At 48.5% G+C, this 14,528-nt stretch overlaps 1 protein-coding gene across 1 annotated transcript in view; it reads left to right on the forward strand.

The window, feature by feature from the left end:
* The window catches only part of HEATR3 (HEAT repeat containing 3), a 302,330-nt gene that overhangs the window by 198,290 nt on the left and 89,512 nt on the right, over positions 1-14,528 (forward strand). Inside the window, exon 9 of the mRNA XM_085637313.1 lies at positions 11,778-11,935. Within this exon, the coding sequence (XP_085493439.1) occupies positions 11,778-11,935 (158 nt within the window). The remainder of the gene's footprint in view (positions 1-11,777; positions 11,936-14,528) is intronic.

The following is a 14,528-nucleotide window of genomic DNA, read 5'->3' on the forward strand; positions in this document are numbered from 1 at the left end:
GCCGCAGAGGACCATAACAATGGATGCATCACTCACAGGTTGGAGAGCGCACTCACAGGAATTGATTGTTCAGGATTGTATTGCGTATCCATCGACTGTGTTAATGATTCTCCCAGCTTCCACTAGCTGAACTATGGGGCCATTGTAACACCAGTGCTTTGTGCATCGCAGCAAATTTCACTAGAAGCCTCCTAAGCCTTGGGAAAGGAACGCCATTGGTTCCGCTTCGGCTGGATCTTGGGATCCTAGAGTTATTGCCAGTGTTGGCCGAGACCCTTTCACTATTGGATCCGAAATAGAGTTTCAATGAACTGCATCATCTCAGGGAGGGCTTACAGGGAATTATTGTGGCCAACATGGTGGGGAAAGTTAGATCTTTAAAAAAAAAAAAAAAAAAAAATCTTTATGGTTTTCAAAAGGTTAGATGGTTAAGGGTGCTCAGGAAGGGATGGGGTGATCTGGGTCCGGGAACTTTTGGAGTAAGCCACAGTCCATCTTGAGAGGGGATGCTACCCTAATTTAAAAAAATGGTGAACAAGGAACTCATTAAGCACAGGGACCTCTCATCCTCACTTGGGACTCTAAGAAGTTCTTTTCTCGCACATAAAATGCTGTCCAAGTATGATGAATTCATGGATTGTATACACCCGGCATGTGCTCGGTCACTGTTTCTTCTTTTCAGATTTGGATCCCTTCCAGGTGCAACTTTTACAGTTAGTTGAGAATGTCGGATGAGGGATCTGGCTGTTGCTTTTATTCTAAAATCATTTGAAACTGACAAGCATGTCCTGTTCTTCTGCCCTCTTTATGTAAAATCAAGTGGACTGTGCCTATGTGTAAGAAGCATATGCAGTTTGTAAAAGCAACACTTCCACATTTGTGGTTGTGGGCGTTTCCAAATTCCTATATGCAGCCTGGTTGATAAGATGTAAAATGCTAGCCAGTGTGTAAATCATGTCTCGGATGACTCTGGTTGATTGTGAAGTAATCCTCATGTGAGTTTTAGACTTTTACTGTTTTTAAGATTGGCGTCTTTTTTTATATACTTCTATTGATGTACTTCTGATAATGCAACGTAATGTTTCAAATTATCAATAAAGATTTGGACTGTGCAAGATCACTGGAAACCCAGTCAATCTCCTCTCCATATCAATCACCTAGAGCTGGTAGCTATTCATCTAGCTCTAAAATCATTCCTTCCTCACCTCATAGGTAAGGTAGTCTTCATCAAGACAGACAACATGACTACCATATATTATCTGCAAAAACTGGGGGGCACCAGGTCATCTCCGCTATCTCATTTAGCCCGGACCATCTAGAGGTGGTCTCTCTGGCACAGCATTCACCTCTTAGCAGAATGCATACTGGGAGTGGACAACAACTTTGCGTATCGCCTCAGCAGAAGGCGTCAACAAGTCCACGAGTGGAAGCTCAACCCACATGTTTTCCTCCCATTCTTCCAACAGTGGAGTCACCCAGACATATACCTCTTTGCTACAGCAGAAAACACCAAATGGCCAAACTTTGCCGCCAGATTCCCTCAGCCACAGTCCAAGGGCAATGCAGTGTGGATGTGTTGGTCAGGGATATGTGCATATGCTTTCCCACCTCTCCCATTAATTCCGTTTGTGGTTAACAAACTTCATCCGACATCTCTGACCCTCATCCTGGGGGCTACCACATGGGCAAGAGAACCATGGTTCACCACGCTACTGGAACTCTCAGTAGTCCTACACTAGGTACTTCCCAACTCAAAACCAGGGAACAGTATGGGGTCCAAACCCCAGAACTCTATCTTGTGATCTGGCTCCTGGGGTCTTAGAATTTAAATACTTCAATCTACCTCAACAGTGTATGGACAATCCTAAAGAGGCATGAAGACCTACTACTAGAACCTGTCATATGGCAAAATTGCATTTTGTGCACTATTGCCATTCAAAGGATATTGACCCCTTAACAACAAATGCCCAAAACACGGTATGTTACCTACTACATTTACATACACCTAGGTTAGCTTTTACCTCCATGAGGCTATGTGTAGCGGCAGTCTCCGCATATCTGCAAAATAGTGAACAAAACTCTATATTCAGAATTTCTGTTATCAAATACTTTTTAGATGGCCTCAAAAGAGTTATTCCGGGGGCGTGGTCTCCCTGCAAATGAGGTGAGACGCATGCGTTGAGGGCTCCGACCGGCCGCTGCCTTCTTCAGCCTTTAAAGCGGTGCTGGGGCCACAGTGACCAACCTGCCTCACCTACCTGGTCAGCAGAGTGGACGGGGCACTTCCTGGCGAAAGGGAGCCTCCCTTGGTTGCTCCGTTGAGGTGCTTACTCCGGCCTTCACTCTCTGTGGCGGCCGGGATCCGGCGGCCGCCATTTTGTCCACATCGGGCCTAGAGCTCTTTTTGCCGCCTGGGGCTGTCGGGACCCCTGCTCATCACCTTGACCTGCTACATGTTCTACTCGGGGCCCGGCTTGCAGAGTGGATGGCCAGGACGCCCGAGGTATGGTTGCTGCTCGGCGGAGGGCCTCTGCAGCCCTGAGGTGGACATCCGCCATCTTGGCCCTCCGGCCGCTGCTCATGGACTCGCAGTGGCCGGCGGCCTTCACAACTCCTGCAAATCGCCTGCGACTGCTGGTGCCCTCGAGGCTGGGGGGGGGGGGGGGGGACCTTGGCGGCTGTGACGTTCCTCGACGGCGGTCGGAGGCGTGCTGCACGTGAGAGGACTGGCATACCATCGGCTGTGCTGCGGCCTGAGCCGGGGGGGCGTGGGAGAGGCCCCGCCTGGCTTGCAGCGAACCCTGGCGTTGGTCTGGAGGGCTCTGCATTGGGCGGGGCCCAATCCTCGCTTGACTGCAACGGCGCCTGCACCTGTCAGCCCGTCAGACCCGGTGAGTTTACCGCCCCCTCACCCCCTGTCAGTCTCGCCTGAGCGGACTCTGCGCACTCCTGGACTAAATCGGTTTGCTGAAGGCCTGGGCCCCTGTGCCCTACAGACCCGGCGGGGGTGCCTCGCCCTTGGGGGTGTAGTGTGGCAATATTGTCAGTGCTCCTTTTCGCCTGCCTCTTCCCCCGCTGGACATTACCCTCGGGGCGCTGGCGCTCCTCTGCCCCTGAAACCTCCTGGAGAATACGGCCGTTTGCTGGCGCTCGTGGCCTGACACTCTGGTGGCCCTGTGGGGCGGAAGCAGTGCTTGTTCCATACCCCTGCACTCCCTGCTGTGGGGGTGTCATGTGCCTCACCTGCGTTCTTGGATTCCCGCCTGCCTGCTGCAATGTTGGGCACGGCTCTTCTCGGCCCTTTGGTCTGGCCTTTAACGGTGGCTGTCTTAGAAGTACCGCCTTCCCGCGGCTTTCTCACCGGGTGAGGGCAGTCATTCGGCGCCGGGGGCTTTGTAGCTGGTGGACCCCCCTACGAGAGTGAATCATCTGCCCGGCCCTGCAGCATTGCCCAGTGGGGAGACACCATCCTTGGTTCTGTGGCCCTTTGGTGCCATCGCCCGAGGGGGAGAGCTGCCTGACTGGGACGGCCTGTGGTAGCTGCGGCGTCTGGCGAAGGGGCCTATATAGCCTACCACCTGTGCTCTCCTATCCCCACTCACCTTCCTACCCTCCCTCTGGATCCTGGGTACCTTTCCTTGCCAGCCTGCACCACGACGCCTTTGCCCCATACGAGAAACCTGCAAAGCTCCCTGACGCTACCTGATCACCTCCTTGGTCGCCTGCCTTGTGTCTGGCGGCGTGGGGCCCTACGCAGCCATGACTCGCACCAAATCAGTGAAAGACACGGCTGTCCCTCCGAAGGACAACCCTGTTGCGCTTTGGAACAAGCCTGCCTCCACTGGTCCTGGCGACATGTCCTCATCGGCGGGGGGGTCCGCTGAGCCCGTCACTCCATCCTTCATGGCCGGTTTCATGCAGGAACTAAAGACTGAAATTGGCTTGCTTCGCTCTGAAGTCCACTCATGTCAGGGAGCTTAGGAAAGAGGTCATGGTGACCGGTGAAAGGGTGGATGATCTCCAGAAAATGATGGATGCCCACACAGAAGATCAAGAACAGCTGTGGCAGCGCTTGGCCACCCTAGAGGAGCAGCATCTTGAACTCCAACTAAAAAAAAAAAAACGTTTTGGAAAATCGGGGGCATCGCAGCCACTTACACCTCCGCGGGGTCCCCAATGGAGCCGAAGGAACGGACATCATGACCTTTGTTGCTGACCTTCTCCAGGACATACGGGGCGATGATTATCTCTCCCCCCTGGCGCTTGATCGTGCACATTGCGTCTCGGGGGGGGCCCCCCTGGCCGCCCTGTCTAGTCCCCGACATCTTGACCCGGGTCAATTTTTTCACTGAAAAAGAGGCAATCCTCAAAGCTGCACGCTCTGAGCACGAACTTAAATGCAACAATGCCACGATTCAGCTTTTTCAGGACCTTGCACTCACTACGCTACGGCGTCGCAGGGACTTTAAGCCCGTCACGGACAAGCTGAGAAGTCTGGGCATCCAGTATCAGTGGGGTCATCCCTTTGCCCTTATTTTACAATTGGAATCCAAGCGCAGGGTGGTACGATCTCTCCAGGAGGCCGCGCAACTGCTCATTCTTTCCCTCATGCCACCACTTAGCCCTACCAGATTGCCTCCCCTGAAAAGGGAACCAGCGAAAACTCAATGAACGCAGATACGTCAGCCTCGCCGTTTGTCTCGCTCGATGACCAGGCCTCCTCACAGGCCCGACAGGATTTCCTACTACACATCTGCTCAATGGAAGAGGGGTGCTCCACCTCCAGTTCTCGCCTCACAACACCTTAACAAGCAGCCTCCTGCCTCAAGTCACCACAATCCTTCCTGATCTCTTCAGTGGCCTTTAGTGATGGATGTAACGGACTCGCGTGCTCTTTCATGGACTATCCCCAGCATTGTCAGCATCTTGATAGCGGCCTCGAAGTACTCCCCAGGAATTGTCTTTTCGACTGGAGACCCGCCCCCTTACCTGCTCCTTGGAGAGTGACTCCTCTGGGATGGCATGTGCCGGTGAGCCTAGCCTATTCCCTTTCTGGATCAGGACTCTACGGCCCGGTTGGCCGAGTTGGCTTCGTTTTTTTTTTTAGGCTCTTTGTGTTTTCTTCTTATGATTCTGTCTCTTTTTTTTTTTTTTTTTTTTTTTTTTTTTCTTTTCTTTCTGTCGGGAGGGTGGCACTTTGTGGCCTGGGATCATGCCTATATACACTGGGATGGCCCATTTTTATTCTCCTTCCCCCACCTCATGTTGTCTCTCCCGCTGCTGCATGCGCCTGGCCTCCCCTCTCACTAGTCATGACCAACACACCCTGCTGGTAATTCCTGTCCCTTAATGTTAAGGGGCTTAACTCTCCTAATAAGCGGCATCAGGTATGGCGCCATCGCCTACAGCTGAATCCTGATATTCTTTTTCTTCAGGAGACTCACCTGGTCAAGGCGGATGTATCCCGCATGGCCCACCCTCGCTTTCCGCTCCAATTCTGGGCGTCTGCCCTTTCAAAATTTGTTGGAGTGGCAATCCTGTATCGAGCTGGCATTCAACAGGGGGAACCCAAAGTACTTCGCACCCCTGATGGCAGGTTTCTCAAAGTGGCAGTCAGAATCGGTCGTATGACCACCACTCTCTGTAATGTTTACGCTCCTAATCAGGCTCAAGACCTTTACCTCTGGGAGATGCTGCAGGAACAAGTGTCGTGTACGGACTCTTCTCTCATCATAGGAGTGATTTTAACTTGGTGTGGGATGCTAACGTGGACCGTAGTGATAGCTCCTTTCATTGGGCGGGGGCTTTGTCTTCCACCCTTAAACAATTGACGGACTTAGGCTTAATTGATGCCTGGCGCTGCCACTCTCCTGACATGTGCGATTATTCGTATTACTCCCATGTCCATCGCTCCTACTAGCGCTTCAATTTATTTCTTAATCTCACATTCTCTAAACGGAGAGACACTCATAGCCTCTGTCGGACATCTCGATCTCTGATCACGCTCACATTGAACATCTCTTAAGAGATCTGTCATAGTCATACTGGCCGCCCGCCGCGTTGGCGGCTCCCTCCTCACATTCTTCAGGACCCGGTTGATGTTGCGGAACTTAGAGCCGCCATTATCTCTTACTTCGAGACGAATGATTTGCCCGGGACTCCTGGGATGCCTTCAAGGCCACTATCTGCAGGCACATACGTCCATAGCGAGCGCCCGGGCGCGGGAGTCACGCCTTTTTTAATCCACTCTCTCCCGCGACATAAAGGCGCTTGAGAAACTTGATCAGGATCAGCCACGGGTTACTTACAAACTGCACTTGGCCATGCTCCAAGGTCATCTCCATGCACACCGCACCAACAAGGCTGAGCTGGCTCTTTTAGCTCTTAAGCAGCGCTACTATGAAGGAGGGGACAAAGTGGACACAGTTCTAGCTCGGCGATTACGGGTGCGAGCGGCCAAAGCACATATAGCCAATATTAAGTTCCCTGATGACACTCGAGCCACCACTGAGGTGGCTAAACTTGAAGCTTTCCATGCATATTACTCATCTCTGTACGCTAAGGAGACTCCCCTCCCGGAGCAGATTCAGACTGTCCTAGACAACTGCCCCTGGTCTCAGATAACTCTATACCATGCGCAGCTACTGGAGGATCCACTCTCTCAGAGCAAACTTGCTGGTGCTCTGAAGGATATTCCTCTTGGAAAATCGCCGGGTCCGGACGGATTGCCACTTTCCTTCTATTGTGTCTTTCTTCCGCAGCTTCAACCTCATCTTCTTCAACTTATTAACTCTTTCACGGACACGATAGGTCCCTCTTCATCCATGGGATTGGCCGAAATAGCCCTTCTCCCTAAGCCAGGCAAAGAACCCACACTCTGCTCCTCTTTTTGACCTATTGCACTTCTCAACACGGATCTCAAAATATATACTAAAATCCTAGCCAAACGTCTAGACCCCCATCTCCCAGGCCTTATTGACCCCGATCAGGTCGGCTTTATGCGGCACCGACAGGGGGCAGACAATGTATGACGCATTGCGCACCTTGTTGGGAAAGCCCATCACTGGAATATACCCGCTTGCCTATTATCTCTTGACGCAGAGAAACCGTTCAACCGTGTGGACTGGACCTTTCTCAGAACGGTTCTTTGCAAGATAGGGCTAGGACCTTTGATGGTGTCCCGCATCATGGCTCCCTATCGCTCCCCTACGACTCAGGTCCGGGTTAACGGTCAACTCGCCAACCCCATCTCAATATACAGAGGCACACAACAGGGTTGCCTCCTCTTGTTCGCCCTTGTGGTGGAGCCTCTCGCCATTATGATTCAGCAGGCGCCAGACATACATGGCATCCCCCTAGGGTGCCACCAACACAAGGTAGCTCTGTTCACGGACGACCTCCTCCTTACGTTATCCCAACCACTTGCGTCTCTGCCTGCCCTCTATCATCTTCTGTGCTTATTCGAGCAAGCATCGGGCCTTAAGGTTAACCATGAAAAATCTTGGGCCCTGAATCTCACCATTCCGGTAGAGGAGCTCCCGGCGCTCCAGGCGCTTGTCCCCTACAGGTAGGCCCCTCACTCCATCAGATATCTTGGGCTTAATCTGACTCCTACCCTTACCACCTAGTCGCAAGCTAACTGGCAGTAATGCAGACGGTCAGTGCAAGAGGACTTGCAAACTTGGAAGTCTCTTTCTCTCTTGTGGCTGGGCTGTCTCCATGCCCTTAAAATGTCCATCTTACCTAAAATGTTGTATGTATTTCAATCACTCCCCACTCCTATCCCACAACACCAGATCCAAAGCATGCAGCGTGAATTCACCAGATTTATCGGGGGGGGGGGTCGCAGACCACGCTTTTCTAATAAAATCCTCATGTTGCCTTGGGATAGGGGAGGCCTGGCTTGCCCCAACCTGATAGAATACTACTGGGCATTGCACTTACGCTTCATTTCTGAATGGATGGCATGGGAAAGTGAGAAGGTGTGTTTCCATATGGACAGGGCGGTGACTGGGCGCTCTATATGGGACCTTCCATGGCAACACCGGGCCACTCGCTCACGCAGTGCGTACATAGCCATTCCAACCAAGACTGTTCTTGAAATCTGGGACATGGTAGCAGTGTCCAAAGGCCTCACTACCTTTCCATCCCCCCACAATCCCTTTGCTGGCAACTCCCTCTTCCCACCTGCCCTACATCCCCCCCCTGTTTTCCCTGGATGGTGGGTGTAGAACGATTAGGGACCTTTACGTAGGCACCACCTTCAAGACTTTTGAACAATGTAAACAGGAGTTCCAACTCCCCGAAGGGGCTCGTCTACAATATTTGCAACTTTGACACTGGCTACACAACGAATCTGACGCAGGCAGCCACACGTGCCCTTACTCCCTTCGAGTGGCTGGTTTGCTTGTTTGATAACTCTAGGGGCCTTTGTCTCGTACATATCACATTCTCCAGCACCCCCGCGGATAGCCCTGCATCCCTATCCATCTCGATGGCAATCGGACCTGTCCACAGACATCGCACCCGCACAATGGGATTGTGACATTCCAAAGGTCTACCATTGCGTCTCCGAGAGGGAAACTGCTTATAGGGTGATGACCCAGTGATACTACAACCCTCACAGGCTACATAAAATGTTCCCTACAGCCTCTTCTCTTTGCTGGCGATGCTCGAATTCTCCCGGAGATTTCCTTCACATTTGGTCGACTTGTCCACTTCTGGCCACCTACTGGAAAGAGATCCTCAGACACATCAAATTGGTTCTTGGTTTCCCCCTACCTGAAACTCCAGCTACGGTTCTCTTGTGTATCAAGCCTGACAAATCTGCGCGCGTTGACACGTAGAGACTGGCACATCTGTCTTCATATGTTGAACAAAGCAAAAACCAAAGGAAATGATGGACGGATTGATGAACATTGCAAGCACTCACCCCCAGTCAACTGATCTGGGTTTAATCCATCACCGTTCTTTAGCCCACTCTGCCACCCCAGTTCAGACATGGCCATATGCAAATCAGTCTGACCCTGTGCCTCATGGGAACAGTCCAGCCCGAACTGCCAAGCCATTCCTTCCCTGGACCGGAACCAAGCTTCCTAGGACCGGTTTCTGGCATTTCAGCCGTCTTCAGCCAGGCCTGCTTGAATCCAGTGGCCAAGTGAGTAAGGGGCTCACGTCTGAGCATACCCTGCCAACTTATGGCGACCAAAGCAAAAACCAAAGGAAATGATGGACGGAGTGTTGAACGTTGCAAGCACTCACCCCCAGTCAACTGATCTGGGATTGATCCATCACCGTTCTTCGGCCCACTCTGCCACATGCAAATCAGTCTGACCCTGTGCCTCATGGGAACAGTCCAGCCCGAACTGCCAAGCTATGTCTTCCCTGGACCGGAAACAAGCTTCCTAGGACCGGTTTCTGGCATTTCAGCCGTCTTCAGCCAGGCTTGCTTGAATCCCGTGGCAAAGTGAGCAAGGGACTCGCGTCTGAGCAGACCCTGCCAACTTATGGCGAACAAAGTTCTGATGCTCCGTCCATCACCACCCCCTTTGTTACCGCTTTGTTCGCCATGAGTTGGCAGGGTATGCTCCGACGTGAGTTCCTTGCTCACTTTGCCACTGGATTCAAGCAAGCCTGGCTGAAGACGGCTGAAATGCCAGAAACCGGTCCTAGGAAGCTTGTTTCCGGTCCAGGGAAGGCATGGCTTGGCAGTTCGGGCTGGACTGTTCCCATGAGGCACAGGGTCAGACTGATTTGCATATGGCCATGTCTGAACTGGGGCGGCAGAGTGGGCTAAAGAACGGTGATGGATCAAACCCAGATCTGTTGACTGGGTGTGAGTGTTTGATTGGTTCCGATGCTCTGTCCATCACCACCCCCTTTTGTACCGCTTCATATGTTGGGCGCGGCTAAACCACTCCTAGCCCTATTTTGGAAAAAAGCAGAGACTCCCCCCTGTCACTATTTGGTTCACTCGCTTGTGGCATACCATGGCGATGGAATTACTCACTACGTGCTTACAGTCCCGAGACACCCACTTCACCAAACTTTGGCAACCATTAATAGATCATTTCTGTGGGATAGAACATGCCTGTCTTCAGCCCCCGAAACTCCAGGATTTATGCCTTTTTGAAGACGCAATACACCTTCCTATCTCCGACACACTCCCTTGACTCCAACGTCAACACTCTGCAATTTGTCCTCCCTGCCACGCTCTCTGCAATAACCACCCCTCGTGTCCCACCCTCCGTTGTTCTCTCTCTCTTCGTCTCTCTTTCTTCTCTGTTTATTTTATTTCTTCTCCCTTTATATCCTGTAAGAGTCTCGGGGGGTGGGGTGGGGGTTGCTCATCCCCTCCTCTCACTTCTCCTCTTCTTTTGTTTGCAGATTGTTTTATGTTTGAGTCCATTTGTTTTTTATGGTTCTTCCCATTTGGAGAAGCCCTAAAACCTGCACCTACCACATTGTCATGCTACGCGGCCGGCCCTGCTTGGGTTGTAGGCAACTTGCTGTGTAATCCAATTTCCATGCATAGCCTCACAATGCCACACCCTTGCTCACTGCTTGTTTACCTCATCACGCGGCCGGTCTGCCAAAGGGTTGTAGGCGACATGAGTACCAACAACCCCTGCTTGGAATCTCAACATTGTCTTAACAAGGTAGGGGGGTGGGGGGCCTTTTTAGCCTCTACGCTTTCTCAAATTTCTATCTTGGACAGTTGTATTTCTCATTGCAATCTCTTCACTCAGACATGTTAGTGAGTTTTAGGCATTAAATCTAGAAGAACCATTCTTCCAACTTCATAAAGACAAGGTGTTACTACTTACCAATCCTAAATTCCTTCCAAAATTGGTCTCCTGGTTCCACTTATTTAATTCCATTTCATTACCATTATTTTCCCCCAACCTGATGAGTTGCGGAAGGAGCGTTACACATGCGAGATGTAAAAAGAGCTCTTGTGTATTATATTGACAGAACTCCATCATTTCGAAAACCACAACAACTATTTGTTGCATTCTCAAAACCACATAAAGGAAGAGCCATTTCTAAATCGGGCATTATACTTTGGATTGTAAAATGAACAAAAACCTGTTATGCTAAAGGTAAACATACTACACCTATCCCTTCAAAGGCTCATGCTACTTGCAAGAAGGGAGCTGCCAGGTGCTTTTTAGGGAATATACCTATTGCGGACATATGTAAGGCAGCTACATGGACCATATCGCACATGTTTATGAAACCTTACTTTGTAGATGTCATGGCCTGTCAACAAGAAAATGTGGGCCAGAAGGTTATAAGAATTTTTTTTTAAAACAATTGCAACCTATACAGGTTAGCAACTGCTTATGGAGGAAAGCTGCTTTACAGTCTATGCCAAGCACGTGTATATACAGCCACACATGCCTGAAACGGAAAATGTTACTCGCCCAGTAATCATCTCTTTGTGACATGTAGTGCTGTAGATTCACATATGCCCACTCTCCTCCCCGGATACCTATGTGGATTGCAATTCTATTTATGTACATATTACACTATTTCTGCATGGTCACTTCACTAGGATACATCATTCTTTACTCTCCATTGCACATTTCCAAGCCCAATACTAGATGGAAGACTTATGCTAAGCATGTTAATCTACAGCACTACATGCCACAACAGATTTTTACTGGGTGAGTAACATTTTCCTTTATTTAGTTCTGCAGGTCAAAAGATAGATGTACCTAATAAAAGCATGCTTTATTTAAATAACTCCTTTCTGGCTTTCTTTGGAATTTCAGATCCTTCTGACGATGAATGGGAAGAGCTGTCCAGTAGTGATGAAAGTGACATATCTTTAGAAAATTCCTTAAATGTGGACAGTGGCCACCTCCTCTCTCCTCTGTGCCTTTCTGCCGAGGTTCGCTCTGCTCTTATTAATCACCTCATCCCAAAAAAGGTAAAACATTGTGATGGATCTTTTGTGGTAAAAATGTTAGTTGCTTTTGTAGGACAGAACCTTGTCTGTTTTTATATTTTATTTTTTTATAGGCTGTACACGTTTTGCAGCGGTGCCTTTTAGATCTTTAGGGTTCCACACTACACCTTCCACATTGCCCACAATAATCCTTTCGCTTCAGTTTTTAAAAGTGTTACTCGGCCCAGAAAATATAGTGTCTAACTAAATCCCTATTGATGCCCTATCCCTATTGATTCTACTGACTGTTATCAGCAGATATAATTGCTTTACATTGTTGCAGTGTAAGTTGCATTTGGGGCAAAATCAAATTGAATAGCATGTGCATTTCCAGTTGTGTGTTGAAGCATTTGGTTGCATTGAAAACACCATCACCTACTTAAATAGTAATGTACCGCTACTGTACTGGTATGATGCTTTTGCTGTATTGAGAATTTGCCCTGTTATCTTGTTTAAAAGCGATTAGAGGTAAACTTGCTCCCAGTTTGGGAAGGAGGTTGAGATTTGCGATGTGCCATGTTTGGGGAGGTTTATCTTGTTCATTTGTTCAATGGGTGTGAATTTAGGACTGTGTCCTGGTCGGAGCTTTTTTATATATCCCTTTTGCGAAATGGGTGACGTTTAGTAGCCTGTGCTCTCCTTCCCTGGTAGCAAGAAGGTCAAATATTTTTCTGCTGTCTCCTCAGGTAGAGGTTTGAGTTTTGACCTGTGAAACTATGAGATTGATTTGTTAGCAATTTACTCTGTATGAAGAGTTAATACCATTTGGATGGTTTGCGGTTTGCTCTTGGCCGAAGTTAATTATGGCATTTTATGATTCAGCCTGTGTTTCTAAATCGTCATCATAATCATTGTTGGCATTTGTCTGCATATTGATTGTGTGATCTGTGAGTCTTTTGTTTAGAGTAGCTGCTTTGCGACCTTTTAGGGTGTGGAAATGTATTTTGTGTTCAGGGGAGGGAAAGCAAGGGTTTGTAAGCATGTATATGAATTATTGATCTAGGTTTTTCAAATCTATACCTATGTTACTGCATTTAAATGGAGGAATGTTGCAGCATGCTCTGTCCAATTGATACCTGTAGGACAGATAATTTTCGGGCAGGTGCTGCTCCTGCTGAATGTTGCTTGTAACTTAGGTTCCTAACAACAAACAAATGTGACTTGTACCTGGAGGCATTGTGAAAGCTGCCTCCACAAGGCTCAAACATTAGTTACTGTAAATAGGCAGTCGGCTAATAGGTCAACCAAACCCAGGCTATATAACAGAAAGGCTTTGGTGTACCGCTAGAAAATTCACATAACTGCAGGTTTTGAAAAACTAAGTTGCAGGTTGGTTTTAGGGTAGAGTGGAGTTCCTAGGCGAACTTCCTGTTTAATCTAGCGGTTTGTGGTTCAGTACATTACTTTCTCTATAAGGCCCATGTCCCTTAACTATCTAAATAGCAGACTTGAGTACGCGGTAAAACAATCTTTGCCAAAGTAGACCTGGATTTTCAATTGTGTGATTTAGGCCTCAGCTTTTCTGTTTTTGGTTTAAACGAATAATAACTGATAATCCTCACAGAAAGTGGAATAGCCCTTGTCAGTGGAAACATAAACATTAACAAACACCTGCACACCCAAAAACTAAAATGGCATTCAAATAAAATAAGGTAAGCGGGGATGTATAATTGTTTTTCTCCCTAAAGGGGCCAACACAATTTGACTGTTTTACAAGACCGCAGCAAGAGAGAAAGATGTTAAATCAGTCTGCTGGCATTTTGTTGTTTAAGAAGGTCCCTAAAATGTTTTCCTGTCTTGTTTGCTTGTGAAAATGTTTAGAAGCACGTTTTCAGATCTAATTTAAATATTTTGTGCACTGCAGAGAATCTGAGTGTATTCCAATCCTATCTGATCTTTTAGCAGTGTTTAAATCTATCTCTGATTGGTGACATGGCTGGCTCTTGAGAATCTTGGCCAACATGTACGATCACATTTTCCCATAGACTCAGAATGGTTTAAACCCTGTGATAAATTAGGCACTTTTGTTCACAAGACAGTATTAAAAGCAGGTCAACTGTCAAAAATATCTGGCCTTAAACATTAAGTGCGAGGTGTGGCGACAGGTACCTCCTTATAACAGTGTTGTCACAATGTGCATTGGTGAAAACCAACACAAGACTTTCCACGTTCTAAAACAGCAAAAATTCATAGATGCAAGATGTTCCGCTATCTTGTGTGACACATTCAGCCAATCCTAGTTATTTAGCCAACAGCACTTTATTGCTGGGGATTGAGTCCATACTTCCAATGTTAACAGCAAAATTTCAAAACCTCTGAATACATCTGATGTTTGTTAAAATGTGAGGACTGACTTAAAATGTGACACCTTTCATGGGGAGCCTTGGTAGCTATGAATCCCCACACAATAACAGCAGCACCACTTTCATGTAGTCAGGTGAAGAGTGCCGAAAAAATAGAGCAAGCACACTGAAAGCAGCTGATTTAGGGTATTTTAGAATACCGAGCTACAAAATTATCTGGTGTAATTAAACATTTTAAAAGTTCTCCAAGGTACCATATTGTTGACAGGACT

The sequence above is a fragment of the Triturus cristatus genome, chromosome 12 (assembly GCF_964204655.1).
Source record: "Triturus cristatus chromosome 12, aTriCri1.1, whole genome shotgun sequence".
Taxonomy (NCBI): Eukaryota; Metazoa; Chordata; class Amphibia; order Caudata; family Salamandridae; genus Triturus; species Triturus cristatus.